Source organism: Cercospora kikuchii (assembly GCF_019650295.1).
Source record: "Cercospora kikuchii DNA, contig_00004, whole genome shotgun sequence".
Classification (NCBI taxonomy): domain Eukaryota; kingdom Fungi; phylum Ascomycota; class Dothideomycetes; order Mycosphaerellales; family Mycosphaerellaceae; genus Cercospora; species Cercospora kikuchii.
In genome coordinates, this window is record NW_025408585.1 from 3,776,541 (window position 1) to 3,799,943 (window position 23,403).

Genomic DNA, 23,403 nt, shown 5'->3' on the forward strand with positions numbered 1-23,403 from the left:
TGCTCCCGTCAGACTTCCACCAGCAGCTCCTCCGACCACAAATGCGACTTCCCCATCGGGCCTTCAGTCCTGCTCAGCTTCGTCACCCTTCCTTCTCCAATCCTTTTTCGATCCCTGTTCGCTCGCTGTTCCATGGGTTTGTGTAGGCGTATCGCTTCAGCCTCCGTGTCCGACCCTTCCTATGGCCAGCAATACACACTGCTGGAGTAAGATCTAGCTGCGGGACGACAAGTCCACAGCTCTATCTCCCGACTTGGCTGCAGTAGATGTTCACACTGCTGGAACATACAGGGTCGATCGAGCTTTCTCCACTTCATTGACCAGAACGACTTATGAAACTTCTCAAAGTCTTTCATACCCTCTCGTCGGAACAGCTTGCAAGTCCTCAGAATCGGAGGCCCTCCCTTCTGTGGCCCTAATTGAGCAAGATGGTCCCAGGCACTCACGAGCGGCGTCTTTTCCGCAGGCTCCTCCCAATGCGCAAAGGCGAACTCATAGATCCTCAACCTTAGCTCCGCCGGTATTGTCAGAATCGTCGTTCTGGCTCCGATTTTGATGCAGAACTTAGCCATCAGTGCAATGGTCTGGTCCGGTGCCGAAAAGAGAAAGACGCTGTCGAAAGGGTTGAACATATCCAGGTCCGTCGGCTGTTTGGGTATCTCATTTGTGGCCGAAGACTCTCGCGACGTAAGGTGGACGAGGCCGGCGATGAACTGATCGCGGGACAGGAGAGCGTTGATGTGTGCAGTGGCGGCAAAGTCGCACGGGCGCTTAGCCTTCATGGCCTGACATGTGGTAGGTTCTGGTTTGGGTGACATCTTGTTGGTGGTCACCTTGGCCATTAGTGCCCCGAACCTGTCGCTCGTAAGTAGCGGGTTTAGGAATTGTTGGGTGCTATGATCAGCTTAGCTTTGGAGACTACTTGCAAGGTTCAAGAAGTAAAGCTGGGACTGAAAGCAAACGCTCCACGTCACTTCAGCACCCACCTCGTGCTAACTCCCATCGGTAACATACACCGTCACCCAACACACCATCCAGTTGCCGATGCCCTGCTCTGCCTGTGCTCTGCAGTACCTTAAGCTATCGATCGTGTCAATAAGAAAGTAGGACGTGGTCATATAAGAAGTGAACTCCTAAGACGACCAAATCTGTGGGTCTTTTGCTACGCTTCACGGTCTTGGAGTTGTACAGAAGATCAGGCATTGGGATCCAGCGCTTCTGCCTAAAAGTGACGGAATTTGGGGCATGGCCGGCGTACGGCAATGGTATCAAAGCTAGGAACGTTACGGTGTGCAAACAGCTGTCGGCAGCTGCAGTAGGAGGAACTTCGTGGTCTCGGGTGAAGCGAAGTACGACGAGGATCTATTCTCCAGCCCTCCAAGTGACGTCCTTCTCCCTCCCACAGCTCCATCTCGGTCCTCGTGAAAGACTTCTGGCCTAGCTCCGATGCCCTAGGACACTGTCTGAAAAGAACCCAATGCCTTCGTGCTCTTTTCATCAGATCCTTACACGGAAGGTTCTCCCAGTCCTTTCTCGAAGGAAACCATCCAAGAAGTCGCTTCCAGATTCGCAATCTCTTGAGTTGTGCGTCTACTATCTCGCCTTGACACCCTTCCGCTCCACCTTCGCCACAGGTTCCTTAACTTTCTCCAGGCGACCCAGCTCAATCTTCGCATCCAACGCTTTGTACAGCGGTATATCTTTAGGGTGAGTCCCCACAGGCCGTCCGCAATGAATCATCAGGTGGGGTCTCAGGTAGGGCTTCAGGAATTCTGCCTCATAGCGCTGCGAGTCAGCAGCTGCCAAGCGCATCTTATCATCTTGCTGCTTCAGATAAATATCATAGAACGTTCGCAGGAAGTTCCTGTACTCCACGATGCCTTCTTCTCGAAAAAGCTTGCAGGTCCTCGTTATCGGTGGCCCTAATGGACGATTCCGTTTCTTCTTCTTGGTTACCGCCCCTGAGCTTGGCCAGATCTTTATATCCAGCGAATTGTAACTTCCGAAGTCCTCTTTCCAGTGGCGCTCTATAGCATATTGATAGATGCGCAATCTTAGCTCCGCCGGAATCGTCAAGATTGTTGTCTTCGCGACCGCCTCGCAGCACAGCTTTGCAATTAGCGCCACGGTCGTTTCGGGTGCAGTATTCAAGAAGGTAACGCCGAAAGGATTGAATGTGCTCGCAGGCATCGGTTGGTTGAAACTACCGCGTGGCACCAAATACTTCTGTGCTGCAAATCTGGCGAGCTCGGCGACAAATTGGCGACGAATGCAGTCGCAGCTGTAAGGCTGGCGAAAAGAGGGCTGTGGTGCATTCGCAGCGATGGAAAACTCGTGATTCAAATGACCTGGTAGGGTCGCCTGGTCGGTGAAGTGTTCTGCTTGCGACGCCATGTCGTTTTTTGTGACCTCTCCTGTCGCCGCGGTCATGTCGCTGCTTGTTGAATGTTGTGCTTCGAATAGTGTCTTGTTGCTTGCGCGAGTCGGCTTCGCCACTTGGTTCGTGTTTTGCGACGGCATCTTCGTTGCCAATGCGGCGTCGATGGAATCTTTGATTAATGAAATACAGAGGTGGGCGAAAGCTCCGTGCCGTTCCGCTGCGCGTTTAGAAGTGAAGACTAGACTGGAGAGCAAACGCTACGCTTCACTTCAGCACTCACCTCGTGCTAACGCCAACCGTCACGTGCGACGTCGTCTCAACACTCCAATCCGTTGCCGGAGCCCTGCTCTCCTTATGCTCTGCAATGCCTTCAGATCCTCTCCACCAGGCTGTCCGTCGATAGCACACCGCATCCTTCTGCGACCTCAAAATCTGGAGCCACATCGCCCTTAGCGACCTCTCACACCTCCACCTCTAATCGCCCGTTGCTCAATCCACTGCATACGCTGCAGCTCAGCCTTTGCATTTTCCGCGCTTCGCTTAGCGGACGTATGTGCCCAGCGTCCTGTGATGTCGCGCGCACTAGCCTTCAGAGCCCGAACCGATGGAGGGAGCCCAGGGAATGTCAATCTGTGGTACTCAGCGCGCATGACCATGAGCTCGAAAACTTCGTCCCACACGTTCCCCATGTGCCGGACATCAAATGCCTTCTCGAGGAAGTTCTTGTATTCTTCAATGCCCTCTTTACGGAACAGCTTGCAAGTGCGCAAGATCAGAGGCTCCAGAGGATAGCGTATGATGTCGTCTCTCTTGGGTGGAGCCCCGTTCCAGCGTTCACCCAGAACGTTGCACAAATGAAGAGAAAACATTGGACTCTTCGTACTTTCCTCCCAGTGATCCTCGAAAGCAAACCCGTAGATTTTCAACCTCAGCTCCGGGGGGATTTTGAGGAGTGTCGGAACCCATCTCGCCTCGATGCACACTTTGGCAAGCAGCGAGATGGTCTGTTCGGGCGCAGAGGCTAGAAAGACGTATGCAAACGGGTTGAACATGCTTGACTCCATGGAATGTCGGGCGGTGTTGCACAAAGGTGGGTGGTATAGTGGCGCATACTCGACAAGACCAACAATGAAATGGCGGCGAGCTTCGAGGGCATTCGTGTTGGAGTGTGAGTTCGAGCTCGAGTTGGGATCACAGGCCATTGTAGCATTTGAGCGCTTAGACTTTGGCGGCATCTTGTTCGTTGCCTCTATCATTGAGCCAGCGGGTGTTTTGTTCATTGCAAGTGGCGAGGTTGTGGCTCGTGGTGGGTGCAGACACGAGCGAAAGCAGCCGACAATCTTGCATTCACCGCACCCACCGTGTTTCCACAACATGACGTATCATTCCAACCAGTCACCGGAGCCTGATTAGGGGAACTGAGCAAAAGACACTATCATTTCGTTTCTTCCTCAATCATGATCATCGCCTCAGAAAAATACATACAAGAACCACTAATCAACTAACCTTCAATCATCCCTCATGGCCTGGTCGCGAACTTCGCAAACCATACTGTATGCTTTTCATTCATATGCCCAGTAGCAGTCCACGAGATTCGTTTGCCTCGAGGGAATTGTGTCGTGTGTGGGTAAAGTCGCACCGCAACTCATCCATTGACTCCAAATGAAGTCTGCCGTGTCGCATAATAAGTTCATTCCCAGCCTCTAGCGTTCAACGCCCAGGAACATCATACTCAATTTCGAAGGAACAGACGCCATGATTCCATGCGACCTCAATCGCTGCTATCCTGCGTGCAGCCTGAAAGCCCACTACTCGACAGCTCGCGTCGACCCCAGTTCGTCAATGCCCTGCAAGGATTCTATCCGTCGCGAGTCATGGTTCTCTGCAGACCAACGCCTGCAACGCTTTTGCTCTCGCCATCAGGATCAGCAGGGTTGACGTCTTTCTGTGTGCGGATGCCCACGCCATTGACTTCTTCAGGAGCAGGCTGTTCGCTCCTCTCGTCGGCCTCGTTCCGAAGCTCGTACGCCAGATCAAAACATTCTGCCAGAAGAGCGGAGACCGCGCCTTGACCTTCGGGGATGTCGTCACCAATCATGAACTTGCCGTCTTTTCTCATGTTGTCGATGCTGTTGATCTTCATGCTGTAAGGATACAGCTCGCGAGGAGAATCAACACCTCCGTTCTTCTTGACTTCCAACAGACACCGCTTGAGCGTCTGCAGCTGGTTGTAAATGGGTAGAAGAGCTTCTGACACGGGCTCCGAGGAGATAATGTACGTGTAGATCAATGCGTACGACTTTCGAAGCAGGTACAACAGAGTTCGTTGCGCGTGAAGATCGGCTGGTTTCCCTTGGCCGTCCACGAAGTTTCCATCGACTCTGCTCTCATCGATCCGATCAAGTTGTCGTTGAAAGTCGTAAAGGTCAGTCTCGCGCAGCGACCAAGCCTGCGTGAAGTTAATGTGATCAAGTGCAGTCTTGATCTTGAGCAGCTTGTCGTACAGCTCCTTGAAATCCGGATCGATCTTGCCCTTCTTCTGCTGGATGATCTCAACCCACAGCAAGCATCTTGCGAGCAGGCCCTTGACAACCATATCCGGCTCCTTGACACAGCTCGGACAGTCCTGAATCAACTGCAACCTCTCTGCGTATACTTCTTCTGCGGTCTTGCCCTCGTGTGGATCTCGTTCAGCGTGCAGCTGTTCCTGGATCTCCAGTAATTGCCTCTCAAAGTCCTTGACCTCTCTCTCCGGGAACTAAAAGTCCTTGTCAGCGCAGTGTCCAACGTCACACAACACTGCGAAGTACTCACTCTCGACCTCGTATTGCACGCGCTCAAGCTCCTCAGAATGCTCACCAACTTCTGATAAGCCTTCATCAGATCCCCGTCCAAATTCGAAAGTGGCACCTTCAATTCCTCCAACGTCCTCTTACAGACATCGATCCTCGCCGACAACAACGTCAGGATCTGCTCACTGTGCCCAAACTCATCCCTCCCTCTCTCGATCGTCCTCTCCCATTTCGTCAAATGTTCATCAATGCTCTTCAAATCCGCCGGAAGGTAGAAGCCAGCCTCGCGCAAATGGTTCAATAACCTGTCGACGGTACTTACGCACGAGTAGATTGCAGGAGCTTCGCGATTGCGTCCGACTGTAAGGAAGAGTAAAGAGATGAGACGAAAGCAGTCATCGAGGACAGTATCGACACGGTTTTGCTCGTCGCGTTTGGTTTCTCGGATGCGATTGAGTAGCTCAACTTGCTCGATGAGTTGATGATAGTACTTTTGAACATCGGCGGATTTGATGTAGGTGGAACGGTCGCCTTTCATAAGCGACAGGTGGTCGCGGATGATGAGCACGCGATCGAGGATGGGCTGTTCTTTGGGATCCAGCGGGCAGCGCTGGAAAGGTGAGTCGGTCATGGCGGAGGTGTTTGATGTGTCGATTTGGCAGTGGAGCTGGCGGTGGTGAGCAGGCGGCGGGAGGCGAGTATTATACTGCTTTTGCTGCGTCGTTGGGTGGCTGCTGCTTCATAATCCGGTGGGCACATGCAGAGTGATCAACCATCGGACGTTGGCGGCAGAGGCAAGCAAGTCACTTCCCGTCCTCGGGGTCCAGATGCAGCCCCGCTCGCTTCCTTCCTGCCACAAACTTCGTCATTTCCTGCCTTACTTTGTTGCTGTAAGCCTCAGGCACGAAAGCTGCCAAGACTTCACTCCGGCCTGCCGCACCGCGATTCTGCAAAGTCAGTTCCAGACGCCGAGCGCGCGAATAGAGAAACATCCTTCCAACCACAACCCTCCGCGAGAAGAAGACCTTCACGACCTTGCTCGCTGTAGGCATCTCACCCCCAAACCACAACAAAGACTAAAGCAAAATGTCCACCGCCGAGCTCGCCTCTTCCTACGCCGCCCTCATCCTCGCCGATGAGGGTTTGGAGATCACCGTACGTCTACACTCCCGCCGCCTCAGCGCATCTCTGTCCAGGAAGAACCTCTTCTAACAACTTCTTCGTACAGGCCGACAAGCTCCAGGCACTCATCACCGCCGCCAAGGTCCCAGATATCGAGCCAATCTGGACCTCCCTCTTCGCTAAGGCCCTCGAGGGCAAGGACGTCAAGGACCTCCTGACCAACGTCGGTTCCGGCGGTGGTGCCGCTCCAGCTGCCGCCGCTGGTGGTGCTGCCGCTGGCGGTGACGCTGGTGGTGACGCCCCAGCTGCTGAGGAGAAGAAGGAAGAGGGTGAGTTCTACAACCTGCGTTGCGAACATGAGATTGGCAATGAACAAATACTGATTCCAAACAGAGAAGGAGGAGTCCGACGACGACATGGGATTCGGTCTTTTCGACTAAGCGGATCGCAACCACGACGTTTAGGAGGATACCCGCCACGACTCCATCTCCGGCAAAAGGACGACCAAGCAAGCGAGGTGCTGATAGAAGTCTGGCACAATGGACTGGTGGAATTTGGACAGTACCTTTATTGGTATCTGAGTCAACAGCGAGGATCTGCAAGCGCATTATCATGCAATGGAAGAATTTGTGCAGAGGAGGAGCACTCCGCGAGCGCATTTCGTGGCTATGAGTACAAATGCAAATCAAGCGCAATCCCCAATCCTACAAATTTTCAGTGCCGCCTTTTCTTCTACCTCTACTAATAACAGTGTGCATTGTACAATATCGCCTCCCTGTCAATGTGCCACGCTATGCACTGGTAATACTACAAGGCCGTCAATGCCTGGGTATCATAGTCTCGTAATTTCATCATGTCGTGATGCGTCCCTGCCGCTTGATTGGATCTGACCACGTCTTCACCTTTCCAACCTGCCAACATGCACTGTACCGCACTCCCGCGCGCCGAGGCAAGCAAAGGCAAGTCCAGAAACTCCTATCCAACCTGTATCCAGATAGCCACGCCCATGTGCATTCACGAACCTGGCTTGGGAAAGCTGGGAAGGGGTAATGTCGGTGGCATTCTCCTGCTCTGCGAATTTGGCGGAATATTTGTCGGTAAGGGTGGAAGCGGAGGGAAACTATTATAATAGTCTGGCGTGCTGACTGCAGTCGAGGGCGTCGGTGGTACGGTAGCCAGTACGGCTGGACCCAGTGCAGCTCCCAGAGGAGTTGCCGGAACAGGAGGCACTACGCCCGATGCCATTTGTTGCGCCAAGGCAGTATTGAGCGCGGTAGGCAAGCCGTTGTGCAATCCATTCGAAGGTGGAGGCCTTGCTGATGCCGGGGATGCGGTCTGTGCCGCACGCGTAACCTCTTTACAGGCTTGCTGGAGGGGTTTGAGACGGCCTCGAATCTGACCGATATCCAGACCCTCTCGCGCGAGTGTAACGAGCTCATCGGCGAATTTTGCCCAGTCCTAATAACGAATTAGTTGTGTACGACTAATAAAAGGCTCAGACCGATGCCTACCTTGCTGAACTGCTCCGCCATCTGCTTGAACTCGGTCTGATATCGTCCTGGGTCCCCACCACGCATTGTCTTCAAGCGCGCGAGAAGCTTCATATTGGTTGCGATGGCAGACTCGCACTTCTGGTTGGCGGATCCGTAAAGTCCAGCAAGACGGATGTTGCCCGAGCGGTCTGCTGCAGACCTACGGCCCTGAAGTTCAGCGCGGACTGGCGGTAGTGTTGCGGCAGCCAGGTCACAGCAGGTTTTGAGCTTCGTGTAGATCCTATCAGCGCTGTCTTCTGCGTCGCTTTCGGTTACGCTCCGGATCGTATTGCTGCGTGATGGACCGCGGCTGTGTGTCATCGAGGAGAAGTCGGAGAAAGATTGATTCCAACGAGGCGTGGTGGAGCCACCCATCGATGTCATCGTGTTGCTTCTACTTGAAGGCGTGTGCAAGGGCACAGGAGGAGCCATTCCGCGCAGGTTCGTAACACTATTAGAACTGGGTAGGATGGTCGCTCCTCTGCGGCGTGGACCTGCAAATGGCTTCGCTTGGGTCGGAGTGACAGTCCGGCTGCTCCAAGCTTGCGATGCCCGCAGCGTGTCTCGCGGATTCGCAGCTACCGTCTTGAAGCCGAGCAAATGGCAGACGTTTCGCGCCTCTAGCAAAGTGCCGTAGATGGAATTGATGACCTGTCGAACATGGAAAGCGTCCACTCGTTTGACGCACTGTTGGCGATTTCGATTGAGCTCCTTGACGACAAAGACGTATGATCGCAAAGCGAGGATCGCTGTCCGCACAATCTGCATCAATGTCTGGCTGTCCACTTCCATGTTGTCTTCCATGATGTGATTGGCTTTGTGTATAAGCCGATCCAGCTCTTCCACCTTGAAGTTCGCGCTTTGTAATTGCTTGTCGAGGGTCGAACGACGTGGTGTCCCATTGCCGAGTTGTTGCGCGATGTCCGCGAGGGGTCGGTGCATGTAGAAGAGCATGAAAAGGACGCGCTTAACGGCTTTGATAGAATTCATCGTCGGCACCATCGAGTTGCGGCTCTCTGGCAAGCTTGAAAGCGTACGCGACAACGCTATTCTGCTCACTGGTCCGTCCACCGGGCTGACTGCGCCAGAAGAGCTCTCTCCACCACTGACGCCAAGGTAAGCGGAGTTGACACTGGGCGCGCGCGAGTGTGGCGGTGTCAGTGTCGACGCCTGACTTGTGCGCGCAGACATCCGCGACGACATCTCGTCAAGCGAATTCAGACCCGTATGTTTGTGAGGCACATAACCTTGACGACGGTTCCGAATACTTGCTGGTGTCGCAACAGTCTCACTTCTGGTTCTGTTGGAATCAAAACCGCCGGTGAGGAGAGGAGTAATTCCGGGCCTCTTGGAAACGCTGAGATTCGAAGCAGACGAGACGCCGCGAGCGTGTGATCGCATTGGTATGGGTGGTGGTCCGTTCGGCGGCGACTCAGATTTTGGCAGTCCCTCAATATTTTCAATGCCACTGATGCTAGGACGTACCGGAAAGCGACCACCAGTCACGACGCGCCTCGGTGGACGGGGAGTCTCGGCATTACTGTGGTATACCAATTAGGCTTTTGTGCAACCTCAACGGGGAAGGCAATCATACCTCAAGTCCTCGGCCGAGTCCGCCATTAGCCTTTCACGCATGGCAGCAGTTCGCATGAACTTTTTCACCTGTTGGCACATGTCTTTATCCTTCTCCGACTCCACCAGACTGCGATCCGTATTGGGCTTCAGAATCTCAGGCGGTGGAAACTCGATAGGGTTCTCGTCAAACTTCAACTTGACCAGATTCATTTCGCCAAGCGCGAGCGGTAGCCTCGTAATCTGGTTGCGGGCAACGGCCAGGAACTTCAAGTTGGTCATCTTCTTGATGTCCTCCGGTATGGAATCTATGCAATTCTTGCTGATATCCAGAATCTCCAACTTGGGCAGCGCGAGCACCTGTTGGCTGTTAGCCGCCGCGTCGTCCTCATGTTCCTGTACGCCGTACCGCGTCGGGAAAGGCCCTCAACTTGTTCCATCTTAGGTTCAGATATCGCAACCGGTCGCACTGCGCAATCTCGGTTGGCAATTGTATGTTGCGGTTGTGTGAAAGTGCCAGCCTATTCCGTGTCAGCCTGTGGGCATTGTCCGTCTCGTGCCCCTTCCCCATTGACACACCTCTCCACGCGGTCTTTGATCAGCAGTACCACTTCCGCAGGCAGCACACTGATATTCTTATGGCTCAGGTCCAATGTCGAGCCCGTCTGCTGGTCCTTGGGCAGTTCACCCGCGATCACTGCCGCCGCCTTCGCCTCTCTCTCCTGTTCATCCTCCAGTTCCTTGGTGACCAGCTCCACCAGCTGCTCGCTCGTCATTGGGGCGCGGGGCGCGATGGCGGTGGAGGTCGTCGCGTCGGCCATGGCTGCATGGTCGAGGAGCGGAAGGGGGAGGTAGCGTGGCTGGCTCGGACGTCGCAGGGCAGAGAAGTTGATGGGGTCTGGGTGATGTTTGTCCATTTGCGCTTGCCGCATGCAGGAACCCGGCTAGATGCTTGTCCTTCACATGTCTCGGCGCGGTAGGGCTGAGGGCGAGGCCGACATCTGCAACATTCCACTTTCTCGCTCACACTCTCGACCTTGCGAATACATATGGGATGAGGGACTACAGTCTCCGCGTCTGTCGACGTTGGAGTACCAGCGCGCATTTGCGGTGTGGTCGCGCTCGATTCGTGCATCCCGTTGCACATCCGACGGTACGCATCATTGGCCGATGCGGCTGCGGCAATCCAGGGGCCAGAGCGAAGTTGTGAACCTTCTTTCACCAATCGTCACTCTGGCACACAGAGGGCGTCCATGATTGTCCAGCGTCTCTGCAGAAGCGCGCAAGCTACGCCGTCACAGAAAGCACCACTGGTATGGAGGAGATGGCAGTCCTCGCTGTCACTGGAACGCCTCCAGCAACCAATCCAGTCGTACATTTCGACGTCGCGTGACCCGCACTTGAACCTTTCCATCGAGCATCACCTGCTGCAGAAGAGTTCACCAGAGTCGGTCATACTGTTTCTGTACGTTAACAGACCGAGCATCATCATCGGACGTAACCAGAATCCCTGGGTGGAAGTAAATCTTGCGCTTCTCGGCCCGTCACGAAATCACCTGGAGACCGAACCTCCCGGGCTGGGAGCCGTGGATCTCGTGCGACGAAGAAGTGGTGGTGGCACGGTCTTCCACGATGAAGGCAACGTTAACTGGACCGTGATCTGCCCTTCTGCGGACTTCACTCGCGACAAGCATGCCGAGATGGTAGTGCGAGCGCTGAGAAGCTGCGGCGTAGAAAGAGCCCGCGTCAATGCCCGTCACGATATCGTGCTCGACCAGGGCACGCGTGGAGCTGACACGGATCCTGAAGATACGCACAGCACGCCATATGAAGCAACTGATTTCGATACTCCACGGCCGCTCAAGGTCTCGGGATCTGCATACAAGCTCACCAGAAATCGAGCGCTGCACCACGGCACCTGCCTGCTCAACACTCCAAACCTCAACATCATCCCCGATTATTTGCATTCGCCCGCAAAACCTTACATATCGGCGCGAGGAGTGGAGAGCGTCAGCTCACCCGTCGGCAACATCTTGCTAAGCAACGAAGACTTCGTTGCCGCCGTGCAGGAGCACTTTGCAAAACAGTATGGTGGGACCCGGGACCCGTTAGAGGTCGGCGCTGAATCGCTTGACGACGAAGTGGTGCGCAAAGGTTGTGATGAGTTGAAGTCACTGGATTGGACCTACCTGCAGACGCCGCAGTGGTCTATGAGTACTTCGGATGATGTTGCACCAGGCGTCAAGCTGGATCTCTCCGTCAGATATGGCGCGGTCAATGGCGCATCTCTCAAGCTTGGGGACTCTTCTCGCGATGTCAGCCAAGCTCTGAAAGACGTCAAAGTGCACGAAGTGTCAGACTGGGCGTCTGTGATGCGGCCGGCCTTCGCTCAAGCTGGGATCGAGTCTACCCAGGAAACATCACTGTACCGTTGGCTGAACACGATGCTGCCAAGTCGTAGGTGAAGCCTGCTCCCGGGCGTGCTGCCACATGCGCGACGGAGGGCAAACAACAGCAGGCTGCTATGCTGGCAGTGAGTGTACAGATAGTGACGATCTACTGCATCCAACCATGCACGGCAATAATGGAGAACTTTCGAAAACGCTCGGCTGAAAAGTCCGCCGGGTCTTCCCAATCATACTGTGCTCGTTTCGCAGGGTCTAACGTGCGCGGCACGATACTCGATGTCAGCGTCGTATAGCACAGCCGGGTTTGGAGTACGACGTTTCATGGCAGAGAGGATCAATGTGTGCATGCTTTGGTATACTCTTCGCTGTACAGTTCAGCAATGCCTACGTGAAGTACGAGAGGCGTTCTTGTCGAGGTCGACGAACGCAATGGAGGTGTAGAAGCAGACTGTGCACTCGTAAAGGCACCTTCATAGCAAGCGACCGCACGCATAGCACCTAGCGCATGCGCTGCACACCTTCTGCCACCAGACGCACAGCGTCATGCTTCGCTGCGCCCACCCTCGTGATCTACGACAGCAGACTGGTATCCCCAATGCTCACATCTTCTCTCCTCCTCTTCGTCTTCTCTCCGATCTGTTGCACTTCCACAGCCAAAGAAGACGAAAGAATTGTCCACCAAAAGCGAACCTGCCACACCACGAGTACTCTTGTCGAGCACTTCAAATTGCAGCAGGATTATGAAAGGTGATTGGAATCGATTTTGGCAACACAGGAATATACATTCGCCCAATGAGACTGCTGACGATATAAGGGTATAGGTGCCAATTTTATCAACTTACGGAAGAAAGAGGTTTGCAAGGGAGAATTTGGAAAAGTAGCTGCCCGGCGGGCGGGCGGGAGAAGGCGCATGAGTCAGCAGCCGTTGTGGATCTTGATCTCTTCTGCTCTTCGATATGTCAACCTCACAGACGTTCTGAATAATCCATAGTTTGTATGTGTGCTGGGGTGCACCTGCAAATCCAAGAAATTCCCTGCTCAAGGTGAAGTTGAGACGTGACGTGAATGTTCTTGCCATATCGCAACGCGTTGCGTCGCGTCCAGATTCTTGGCATCTGCTTCGCTTCCGGTGACATTTAGTTCATCGCAAACCGCTCTTTTCAAAAGATTATCAGCTGCGAACGTCCTCAAAACTAGTCGGAAGCGACTCATCTGGGCCGTGTTCGTCATGTTAAGGCAAAGGTAAACTACCTTGGCGTTCCCTCTGTCCGAGAAGCACCACGTCAACAACAATCGGTGGAACGTCTACCTGAGCCGCCATGCCAGGCGTACCAGGCCGTAAGCTGGGACAGAAGGTCGATATTGACTTCACTCTCCGCAAAGTATTCGGAAGAGACGCGTTCAGGTATGCTGGACCACAGTTCGCACTTTCTCTATCCTGACTTTTGTGAGACCAGTTCAACGAGAAGTCGTAACAGCGGCGCTCGACGGTCATGACGTTTTCCTCCAAGCAGCAACTGGCTTTGGCAAGTCTTTATGCTACCAGCTGCCAGCAGTCGTGGACTTCGGTATCACCATTGTCATATCGCCACTTCTTGCTTTGATGAACAATCAGATGGCTGGGCTTCGGGCCGCGAACATCAAAGTGGAAACCATCAACAGCACCACTCCTCACTCCACGAAGCAAGCCATTCTGGCCGACCTCAAAAGCGGCCACCCACTCACCCGTCTGCTGTATGTCACGCCAGAGTACTGCCAGCTGGACCACTTTCGTACCCACCTCAAAATCGTCTATGAGCAGAGAGAATTGGCTAGAATAGCTGTCGACGAAGCTCACTGCATATCAGAATGGGGACACGACTTTCGACCCAGTTTCAAAGAACTCAGCTGGTTCAAGAAGGAGTTCCCAGACATTCCGATGATCTGCTGCACTGCCACAGCACCCAGCAACGTGCGAGAGGATGTTATCAGAACACTAGCACTGGACTCATCCAAACTCAAAAACTTTGCCATGACCACAAGCCGACCAAACTTACATTTCGAAGTGCGCTTTACCAACGACGACGAGGATCGCTACGACAACTTTCTCGCCTGGCTCCGATCAACCCACGAGCGCCGAGCTAACAATGCGGCTCGTTCGCAGGAACTGAGTCAACGGAACGAAAGAGCGACCAACGTTTCTGGAATCATCTACACCTGGTACCGCAAAGACACCGAAGAGCTTGCTGCTCGTCTGCAACAAGATGGCATCGGCGCCAAAGCCTATCACGCCGGTCTCAGCGTCGAACAAAAAGAAGACCACTTAGACGGCTGGGTCAAAAACAAGGAAGGCTACGATGTCATCGTCGCAACTACAGCCTTCGGCATGGGAATCGACAAAGACGACGTCCGCTTCGTCGTCCATTGGCAAATCGCAAAATCCTTCGAAGGTTTCTACCAAGAAGCCGGTCGTGCAGGTCGAGATGGCAAAGCGTCGATATGTATCCTGTACTACAGCCGTGAAGACCGCGATCGTATGGGGAATATGATGATGCGGGAGATGACGAAGCAGAGCGGGAAAGGAGAATTCGCGAGACAAGCGCAGGCGAACCGGGCGAAGAGCGTGCAAGCTTTGATAAAGTATTGTGAGTCGACAACGGCTTGTCGACATCGAATGATCGCGGAGTACTTTGGCGAGAAGGAGGAACCGGTTTGTCAATGGGCTTGCGACTGGCATAAGGATAAGAAGGGGTTGGCGGGTAAGAAGAATCGGGGATTGTCGAGTGAAGAGTGGGTTGCTACGCAGGCGCAAGCCGGGACGTATTCGAATGACTATTATGAGTGATGATGGGACGGGTGCATTGGGATTGGGCGAGGAAGCATCAAACAGCGCAGACACAGAGCCATGAGCATTCTCATAAGCATAGGGACCTGGACCATGTTCGAATCATTTCTTAGCCTTGCGTCTGATCAAATTCAAACGAATGGCAATTCTAACTAACCCTTCTGATTATTCATGACGCAAAACGAAATCCTGGCTTCTGGAGTTTTCAGTCACCATCTCGTTCCGATGCATCGTCGTTCAAGCCTCATCAGTCATCAAGCACAATAACATCCTCCTCCATCTTCTCCTCAACCCCCCCAAACCCCTTCTCCACCCTCTCCTCCCAACTCGGCACCCTCACAACCATCGCCACACTACTATACTGAATCCCCAACTCGGCCTGATTCCCATACTATAATCCCAAAAGTCAGCCACACTCCCGCAATCACCTCAGAAACCGAGAAACGAGAAAACAACTCACAGCCATATAAACCTTCCCAACCTCCCGATTAACCCCTCCCCCTCCACCTTCTCCCCCACTACCCTCATCATCATTCCACTCCAAATTCCCATTAACCCAAACAACCATGCGATTCCACCTCTTCGCCTCCCGATGTTCCAAATGCTTCTCACTCAAAGCTCCATACTCCTCTTCAAGAGGATCTCCTTCACTCCCCGAAGAATCCGTCGGGACTTCATCTAATTGTCTTCCTTCTTCCATTTCGTATCCTTCATCGTTTGCGAGTTGGAGGGAGGAGAAATGTGCTTCGATGCGGTATTTTTTCTTGCTTTTCTTGTTTGTCTTGTTGTTATTGTTACTGTTGTTGAATGTAGAGCTTTCCAATTCGCGAAGGAGATCCGGTTCGACGAGACCGTCGAGGAGTCGAAGAGGACCGAGACGAGCGTGGAGATTAAATGCTGTGACAGATTCATAGATTGCCATGTCGGCGCCTTTTAACATATTCGGGACGAAAGCATGTAAATCTTTATGTGTATGGGGATAAGCATGAATTAAATGAATTCCGAGAAACCCGCCCGTAGGTAAAAAAGTTGAAACTCCGAGGAGGGAATTCAAATGGTTTGTCAAAGGGAGAGATTTGGGATCGAGGAGTGAGGGTGGGGAAATGCGGCCGAAGGATAGGAGGCCTGTGCCGGGTGCGAGGAAGAGGTTGTAGGTGAGGGTGAGGCGGTGGCCGGATGTGACGGGGAGGACTTCGTGTTCGCAGTCGGAGTAGAAGGCGGCCCAGTGGATGGTGAGAGCAGTTTGTTGGGCATTCTCGTTGTTGTTGGGTGACGACCAGTCGTGGATGATTTCATGGCCTTGGTGGCGGACTGCGAGAGCTCCGCCGGAGAAAGCGGTTGGGAGGCAGACGACGAGACTGCCGATTTGGGAGCTGCTTCGGGGAGTGTCGACCTGGAAGTATCAATCAAAGGTCAGTCTGTTCATGTGAGTGTCATAGAGTCTGCCAACGCTACTCACATGCGGTTTGAACATGCCGCTAGGTCCGCTGTACACGTTCAGCTTATACAGCTCCGCTCGGATCCCTCGAGACAAGCGTTTATCGCTCATATCCTTGTCTGAGCGTAAGTCGCCCGTGAAAGGCGGCAAAAGTAGCTGCGCTACGCTGTCAATAATGCCTGCCTTGTAGGGACAGAAGTCAGTCATGAAGTTTTCTGTACCGAGGGCTCCGGCACGTCTGTAGCTTTCGTCATAGACATCTTGCCCATTGCGGCCAAAGGTTGCCGGTACGCAGTCTTCGATGAGCTGCTGGTAAGCAGCTTGGTCCGATGGCCAAGTGATCGGGAGGGAGATCGTTCTTCCTCGTTCATCGGCACCCCATCGTATGCTGACTGGTTTTGTCGCGACTGCCTCTGAGCCAGAGCTTGAAACAGATCGTTCGCTGCGAATGCTGTGCGCATCCTGCGTATTAGACATCTGTCCGCCACAAGTGAAAAGTGCTTTGCGACTTTGCTTTTGTAAAGCTTCAGACAGGTCTCGAAGGCTGCTTTCATGAGGTTTCTTCGCCAGCTTTTTTCTCTCGCGGCCTGCATCCAGCTTCACCGCTGGGCGGAGGGCAGCTTTCTCTGCTTCGATTCTCGCAGCTTTCTGCGCCTCTCTCTGTGCTTTTTGCTGTGCTTTCGCGGCTCCCTCTATTGCTCGCCGATCGGCCTCCGCCATAGCGCGGATGACTTCTGGGCTGTCGAATCCAGGCGGGTGTCGACGAGGGTCATGCCTACCCAGAGGCATGTACATATCGCAATCGCAAGGCGGAAGTTCATCCATATCGCTGGTTCTGGTAATGTCTGATGCAATATCGAGCTGACAGATCTTGAAATCAAACGAAAATGAAGTATTATGAGGAATATAGAGATCTTGAGCATCATATAAGTACCTACCTGTCGATCTAGAGCACTCTTCATCGGTAAACATCCAGTGGAAGTTGCCTAACATCGATACAATGTTGTAGACATTTGTGCAACGTTGTTAGGCAGACCGGCCAAAGAGTGCTGAACAGCAGCAAGGGGCGATCAGGCACGCGCCAAGAGTACACTCACGACTGTCGCACAAGCGTTCACCGGAAATGCTGGCAAAAGTTTGCGTACGTCATGTTCACCGGGCATTGTGGTGAGGCCCTCGTAGCTGAGGCGTCAGTGTAGAGCGCTGTAAGGCATTGTGCGTGTTGCTGCATTCGCCTGTCGCGAAGGTGTTCGACGCAGCGAGACCAAGAGACCTGTCTCGAGCGGTGGAGAGATGCTGCTGCAGAGGGCAGATCGCATGGGATATTGCCACCCACGGGCACAACTGTATAGTGCAACAGACAATGCGAAGGCTGAGGGTGGCGACGGAGCAAGTTGCCCGACAGGTGAAGTCGGTCCAATGGTCGCACGAGCAATACCTCCAACAGGCAACACCTACTCTGTGAGGGAAGGCATCCCGCGCTACAACATCAGGACTTGGGGTTGCCGGGGCTCATCCGAATTTCCATCCGAGCAGCTGATCCACCCGCAACGCCACGGAGTGGAAGTCGTGTGTGAATTGACAGTCCTTCGGGAGCCAACGGTCTGGTCTGGAAGCGTCTGACATGACCAGATTCGGCGAGCTCAGCGCCCACCTGCAGCAGAAGGCGGCCGTTCGCGTTCCAATCCACCCCAACGGGCGAACGGCTACTGAAGGTCCACGAGCCCTGATGCGGCGGAGAGACAGGGACGGCGAGGGTGGGCGTGGCGCTACGATGCCCTGCATGGATCTTCAATTGTGTCGAGTGAAAATTTGTGCAAGTGTAGAATGGCACTCATGGTCGCGAATCCTTCAGCAGATTCGCTTGCGAGAGGCAATGTCGCCGTGGACCTGAATCCAGCGCGTGCAAATGGATGCTCCTTCCAGACGGGCCTTCCTGCACCGCAGCGGATACGATGCAAAGGGTTGAGGTGGCTCAAAGTAAACATCCGAGACAGTCTATGCTCTCGCACGGGTCGTCGGCTAGATATGGTAAAGACATGACCAGGAGCTGCGACGCCGGGTTGGCTGTGCTTCCTGCGAGCCAAGAGGCCATTGGAATCGTGTGTCGGATGATAGGTTGCTTGCTGCTCGTGATGCAGTGGAGATCTCAACCGTGAGCGCGCGAGGCGCATGAAAAGAGTGGTTGATTACTGGCTTGGGTGGTAGTTCGGGTGACGCGATCGGCGAGGAAATGGCGTTTGAACAAATTGGTCTCGGCTGGTCGTCTGTCTTCTTCACTGCGGGTATCGACGAACGCGGGTAGGTGCACGTTCTTCTGCATGGGATGTGAAATGGTCGACATGGCCGTTGCTTATGGGTAGAGGTTATAGTTTCAATAGGTCGCGTTGAAGGTTGCGATGGATCGAGGAGGAGGGCAGCTCGATGTTCTCCGACATTGACAGGCGCGGCTATCAAGCCTCGTGCTGCATGTCTGGTCAGGATCCCTCGTCGGGCGCCGGGTGTCAAGTTGTCGACGCGTTGGCATTGCTTCGTGGCAGCCACGCACATCGACAGGTTGGTAGTATATTGTGGGGGAGGGTTGTGGTCAAGGTTGTGATTGATGTGAAGCAGATGTTCCGCCATCGCTCAGCTGCTGCACGGTGCACTCGTCTCGGGGGCACTTGCCGATCGTGTGCGGTCGGCAGCGATTTAGCCTCGCAGCTCCCACGCCCGAGAGCAGGCGCAGGCATAGCCGGCCATACAGCATCCCACTTGATCGCGGCTAATTATGCAAAGGTGGCAGAGGTGTGAGATGTTGGGTGTTCACGCGGTCTGGCGCTGCGGCCTCATATCCGGACACAGTAGTCGCAGAGGCACACTGGATGTCGGAGAATCCACAGCAGGTTGGGGTCCAGCGGGAACTGGTGGAGGACGGCGGCGACAACTCGGACATTGTCAGCCACGCACGCCTTCTCAGCAGCGCTCCTGTCGCTGCGACGAAGCGACGATGGGAGAGACAGGTTGTGCCGTTCTCGTAGGCAGATTCACATATGCTGTGCACGGCAAAGATCAGGGAGGGCACCATAGCAGTTATCGCCAGCGGAGATGCATGTGACGACGATGATGCCGGGTTGACGAGAGCAACATGAAGCACCAGCGTAGCAGCGGTCGGAAATGCGGGCGGCGTGGGAGTGGGTTCTGCTGTTTCCTTTGATTGCTCATCATCGGCCGCGCCCGCCAATCAGCGCCGGTGCGGCACTTGACGAGTTGGCGAGCAAAACGGCCATGGCCCCTCCCTCCATCGCACCCGTCCCTTCCCTCTCCGACGACTGCTTCGACACACCTCTCGCCCAGCGAAATACCGTCAACACTCCAGCCCTTGGATGGTCTCTGGACACACGCTTTACGATCCTCACGACCACGAACGGCGAGCACGCTGAGTGCACGACACCCGCAGCCTCGGCAGTACCACCATTGTCGCATCCGCCAGACATCCGACGAAGCGACAGCCACACCTCATCTCCCACACAAAGACCGACCACGTTGAAAGCGGACGCCACCCCTCCGCCTGCCATACAACACGCGAACAGTCGGTGACACGCCCCTCTCTGTCACCGACATCCTCCCCTCCGCCCGCCATGTCGCAGAACTTCACCGGCCGTCGCGCGCCCAACGTGTCGCAATATCTGCAGGGTCTCAACGAGGTGCCGCAACCCGGCCAAAACATGCAGAACGACTTCCCTTTCGACGATGCCTTTGACATCGCCAACGTCGACTTCCTCGATCTCGATGCCGTCAACGCCTTCCCTAGCCAAACTACATTTGAGCAGGACGCCAAGAATGGTTAGTCGATTACTGATCTCTGGCTATAGCCGGCATATGGCACGCGTACTGACAAGATATGCTCCGATACAGCGCAGAATTACCAATTCAATGACTTCTCGTCCTTCCCACAGACGGCTGTCCCGTCACCGACATCCACTATGCCATCACCGCCCGCACTGCACGGCAACTATTCTGCTCAGCAATTCGCATCTGGCCCGGCACCAGGCGAGAAGCGCAAGGCTTCCGTCGCCATGCCCGCTACTGCCGCTGACCTCGAAGAGCAATCGCGTCTCGCTGCCGAAGAGGACAAGCGTCGAAGAAACACGGCCGCCTCAGCACGTTTCCGAATTAAGAAGAAGCAACGTGAGCAGGCATTGGAGAAGCAGGCCAAGGAGATGAGCGACAAGGTCGCCTCCCTCGAGGGCAAGGTCCAACAGCTCGAAATGGAGAACAAGTGGTTGAAAGAGCTCATCACAGAAAAGAGTGACGTCAAGACCTTGGACTTTGCGCAGATGAAGAAGGAGTCTGACGGCCGGAAAACGGAGAACCGCACCGATGGCGTGGGCACAGAAAGCGCTGACGCGGAGTCCACGGCATAGTCGTCCGCTCCTATGTCAGACTCCTGACGCATCCCGGTCACTCCGTTCCATGTGAGGTCAATCGCCAAGCATGGACGTGCAGATATCTTGGTGATCCGAAGGATGCTTGTTGTAAAAAGTTGATTTGGTTTTTCTCTCTCTTGCCCTCTCCCCCTCTCCCTTCCTTCTCCTCAGCCATCACCCTCGACCCTCTGTTACCTGTTGTCCTTCACCAAGCGTACACGGAACAGAGTTCGGTCTGGCCGCCGCTGTTTGTCATCTGTCGGCAGGTCTTTATATCAAGCTTGCGTGTCTTGCGTTCGAGCAATTTACCCCCCGGAATACAATTTACGGGAATCGGATAGATCTTTACGAAATGGCAATGAAGAGGGTCTAATGATCTGACGATTGATTCGTTGCAAATGACTTTCATTCCTTACTGTGTCCCTTCATACCTTCCTCTTGGCGTCGACGACGCATGAACTACTACGTACATGTATGACATGGTATGAGTGTCTTACTGTTCTGACGTGACAACCCCCAGACTACAGAGGCTACGTCCACAGCATCACGATGTCGACGATTTATGCCTTTTTTTCCGTAGCTACATGAGTTGCAACAAGCTTACTTGAGCTTAGTTATTGGCTACTTACTGTAGCCGTTTTCCTAGATAATCAATCAAATTTGTCCTGCTCACTCTGATGAAAGAAAAAAAAAACACCTTGGGATGGTGCGAAGCAGATGGAATCAGTAGGGGCTTTGAACGATTGTGTAGACATTTATCTATCCAAGCTATTCGTATACTTACTTGGCGCATGTATGGTTTTCTTTTTGGTTTTTGTTTTTGTTTTTTTTATGAGGCTTTGCATTTGGTTGGATTACTAACTTAGTATTAATACTTTGTTGTTGAAGTTGCCGATTCGGATCTCGGAGGAGACAATTTCATAGAGAGATTCGCAAATAGTAGTTTTTGTTGTGAACTGACACTCCACTGGGCCCTGCTGTGAGTCATGTATATTGGTTCCTATATACCCGGGACCCCAGACCCTGTATACTAGCCCCTATATAGTACCATTCGATAGTGTAGATAGTTTTGTATCCTCTTTTGCCCGACAATACGAGAGAGGGTCCCTTAGTGCCCCCCGATAACATGCGACGATACGCGACTTCGTAACAGGTTATGAGCCCGGGTTAGCGCTATTGTATTCCAAGCTCCGATAGAAGGCGAGGCGCGGTTCACCGACAGAGTACGGAAGCCGAAGGCAGGACAACAGGAACGCTATTGGCAACAGCGAGACACCGAGCTAGAAGAGTAAGGAAACAGCCCGAGCTGTGGCTGTATAAACAGGGACAGTAGCAGCAGAGACTGCGCCAGGAGCCTGCGGGTGAAGACAGGCACACAGAGGAAGGACTGTGCCCTCTGTGCTCAGGGACAAAGGACAATGTGCCCCTGTATAAAGAAGGAGCAAAACCCTTTCCATGGTTAAACATGAGTCCCAGATTGCAACTGGGTGTAGGACCCCATGGACCCTAGCTGAGGGACTGAAAACAGCGGTGCAGCTGCATGCAGAATTGCAGCCAGCCCACCTGCAGCTGAGACCAAATGCAGAAGAGAGAAGAGCATTGAGGAATGATAGTTAGAGTGAGGACACCAAGACAGACAACAAGGGGAGAGGATGTTGCAACAGAGGGCTGCAGAAAGTGTAACAGCAACCTGCAGTACACCAAACCTGCTGTTGGCAGAATAACACTTCAGAGACTGCACCCCAAGCTGTCTGGATTAGTACCTTATCTCTGGTGCTGGGAGAACTTGCCAACTCTCAAAGGAAGATCTTGCAGTAACCAAAGGCTTGGTTTATACCAGATATGTTATGTTCAGGGAGGAAGCAGTTGCAAGGCAGTTCTGACATGGACTGCTGATGGCTCATAACACTTCAGAGACTGCCTGAACCTCTCACTACCTCTGGAGGCCAATGGTGAATCCAGGATCAAGAGGAGTCATGAACCTACCTTTGTCTTATGGGATAGCTACAGGAAGTCCTGAGCTGGAGGGTGCCAAAGTGGTATGCTCCCTTGATTCCCATATGCCAGCAGGAAAGCACGGCTGCTTGATGGCCGGATCATTCCAACAGGAGGCTCTAATCTGAGGAGGGACAGAGGGTGACCCATGTATAGGAAGAACCCTGCAATCATTTGACTTTTCCCCGCTTTGATTCTCCTTGGGACAGAAGGACAACTTTCCATCTGACCCAATACTAATTCTACAAGACTACAATGGATACTCAAGACAAATCCTCCGGACTTCAGAAAAGACCATGCCCAATCCTATGCAAGGACAATGCAGAAGGATGGTTCAGAAGGATGGAAATCTTCTTGAGGGGAGAAGACCTGTATCACACAATCTCCCATGAGACACACACACCCATCACCCCAAAGTCACAGTACAAAGCAATCTGGTGGATATCTTTGTGCATAGGGGAGGATGATGAAGAGCTGGTCTCAGAACTCCAAACTGCAAAGGAGGTTTGGCAAGAGCTGAAGAAGAAGTATGCAGACAACCAAGCTACAGGAAGGAAACTTCTGAAGCAGTACTTCAGTTTCCAAAAGGCAGAGGACATGAGCATTGATGGAGCATGGACACACCTTCAGGCACTTGGCAAAAGGATCAAAGTTGCCCAACCTGAAATGGCTGCTGCCATAAACCCAAAGGCAAGAGCACAGGTACTCTTGTCTGGGCTTCCAGAACAATGGTCTACCATCAGAGATGCAATAGATGGTCAACCCTCACTGTCACCTGAAAGCATACTCTCAATCCTTCAGGAGAAAGAGGTGAGCATGCCTGCAGGCAGCACACCTGTGGCCTTTGCAGCCCGAGCTGCATCATCAAGAGGATCATCATCTCACAGAGGAAGAAGATCAGACAGCAAGATGTCTGACAGACAAGGACTGA

At 53.5% G+C, this 23,403-nt stretch overlaps 10 protein-coding genes across 10 annotated transcripts; 4 read left to right on the forward strand and 6 right to left on the reverse strand.

Annotated features, from left to right (window-relative positions):
- Positions 1-82: 82 nt before the first annotated feature.
- Positions 83-842, reverse strand: CKM354_000769600 (uncharacterized protein; the record flags this gene model as incomplete). Its single annotated transcript, XM_044803051.1, has 2 exons — positions 83-114; positions 290-842. The coding sequence occupies 2 exons, from the start codon at positions 840-842 to the stop codon at positions 83-85; spliced, it is 585 nt and encodes a 194-aa protein (XP_044658986.1).
- Positions 843-1,593: 751 nt separating this feature from the next.
- On the reverse strand, positions 1,594-2,520 carry CKM354_000769700 (uncharacterized protein; the record flags this gene model as incomplete). Its single annotated transcript, XM_044803052.1, has 1 exon — positions 1,594-2,520. One exon carries the CDS (start codon positions 2,518-2,520, stop codon positions 1,594-1,596), a length of 927 nt encoding a protein of 308 aa, XP_044658987.1.
- A 309-nt stretch (positions 2,521-2,829) lies between these two features.
- Positions 2,830-3,615, reverse strand: CKM354_000769800 (uncharacterized protein; the record flags this gene model as incomplete). The annotated part of the gene is made up of 1 exon (XM_044803053.1): positions 2,830-3,615. The coding sequence occupies one exon, from the start codon at positions 3,613-3,615 to the stop codon at positions 2,830-2,832; it is 786 nt and encodes a 261-aa protein (XP_044658988.1).
- Positions 3,616-4,238: 623 nt separating this feature from the next.
- Positions 4,239-5,803, reverse strand: CKM354_000769900 (uncharacterized protein; the record flags this gene model as incomplete). The annotated part of the gene is made up of 2 exons (XM_044803054.1): positions 4,239-5,138; positions 5,195-5,803. 2 exons carry the CDS (start codon positions 5,801-5,803, stop codon positions 4,239-4,241), a joined length of 1,509 nt encoding a protein of 502 aa, XP_044658989.1.
- A 455-nt stretch (positions 5,804-6,258) lies between these two features.
- Positions 6,259-6,734, forward strand: CKM354_000770000 (uncharacterized protein; the record flags this gene model as incomplete). Its single annotated transcript, XM_044803055.1, has 3 exons — positions 6,259-6,327; positions 6,401-6,623; positions 6,688-6,734. 3 exons carry the CDS (start codon positions 6,259-6,261, stop codon positions 6,732-6,734), a joined length of 339 nt encoding a protein of 112 aa, XP_044658990.1.
- Positions 6,735-7,308: 574 nt separating this feature from the next.
- On the reverse strand, positions 7,309-10,330 carry CKM354_000770100 (uncharacterized protein; the record flags this gene model as incomplete). The annotated part of the gene is made up of 5 exons (XM_044803056.1): positions 7,309-7,752; positions 7,806-9,366; positions 9,421-9,758; positions 9,808-9,919; positions 9,978-10,330. 5 exons carry the CDS (start codon positions 10,328-10,330, stop codon positions 7,309-7,311), a joined length of 2,808 nt encoding a protein of 935 aa, XP_044658991.1.
- Positions 10,331-10,651: 321 nt separating this feature from the next.
- On the forward strand, positions 10,652-11,863 carry CKM354_000770200 (uncharacterized protein; the record flags this gene model as incomplete). Its single annotated transcript, XM_044803057.1, has 1 exon — positions 10,652-11,863. The coding sequence occupies one exon, from the start codon at positions 10,652-10,654 to the stop codon at positions 11,861-11,863; it is 1,212 nt and encodes a 403-aa protein (XP_044658992.1).
- Positions 11,864-13,125: 1,262 nt separating this feature from the next.
- CKM354_000770300 (uncharacterized protein) lies at positions 13,126-14,630 on the forward strand (the record flags this gene model as incomplete). The annotated part of the gene is made up of 2 exons (XM_044803058.1): positions 13,126-13,211; positions 13,259-14,630. The coding sequence occupies 2 exons, from the start codon at positions 13,126-13,128 to the stop codon at positions 14,628-14,630; spliced, it is 1,458 nt and encodes a 485-aa protein (XP_044658993.1).
- Positions 14,631-14,877: 247 nt separating this feature from the next.
- CKM354_000770400 (uncharacterized protein) lies at positions 14,878-16,863 on the reverse strand (the record flags this gene model as incomplete). The annotated part of the gene is made up of 3 exons (XM_044803059.1): positions 14,878-15,021; positions 15,091-16,023; positions 16,090-16,863. The coding sequence occupies 3 exons, from the start codon at positions 16,861-16,863 to the stop codon at positions 14,878-14,880; spliced, it is 1,851 nt and encodes a 616-aa protein (XP_044658994.1).
- Positions 16,864-19,688: 2,825 nt separating this feature from the next.
- On the forward strand, positions 19,689-20,474 carry CKM354_000770500 (uncharacterized protein; the record flags this gene model as incomplete). The annotated part of the gene is made up of 2 exons (XM_044803060.1): positions 19,689-19,893; positions 19,966-20,474. 2 exons carry the CDS (start codon positions 19,689-19,691, stop codon positions 20,472-20,474), a joined length of 714 nt encoding a protein of 237 aa, XP_044658995.1.
- Between the last annotated feature and the right edge of the window lie 2,929 nt (positions 20,475-23,403).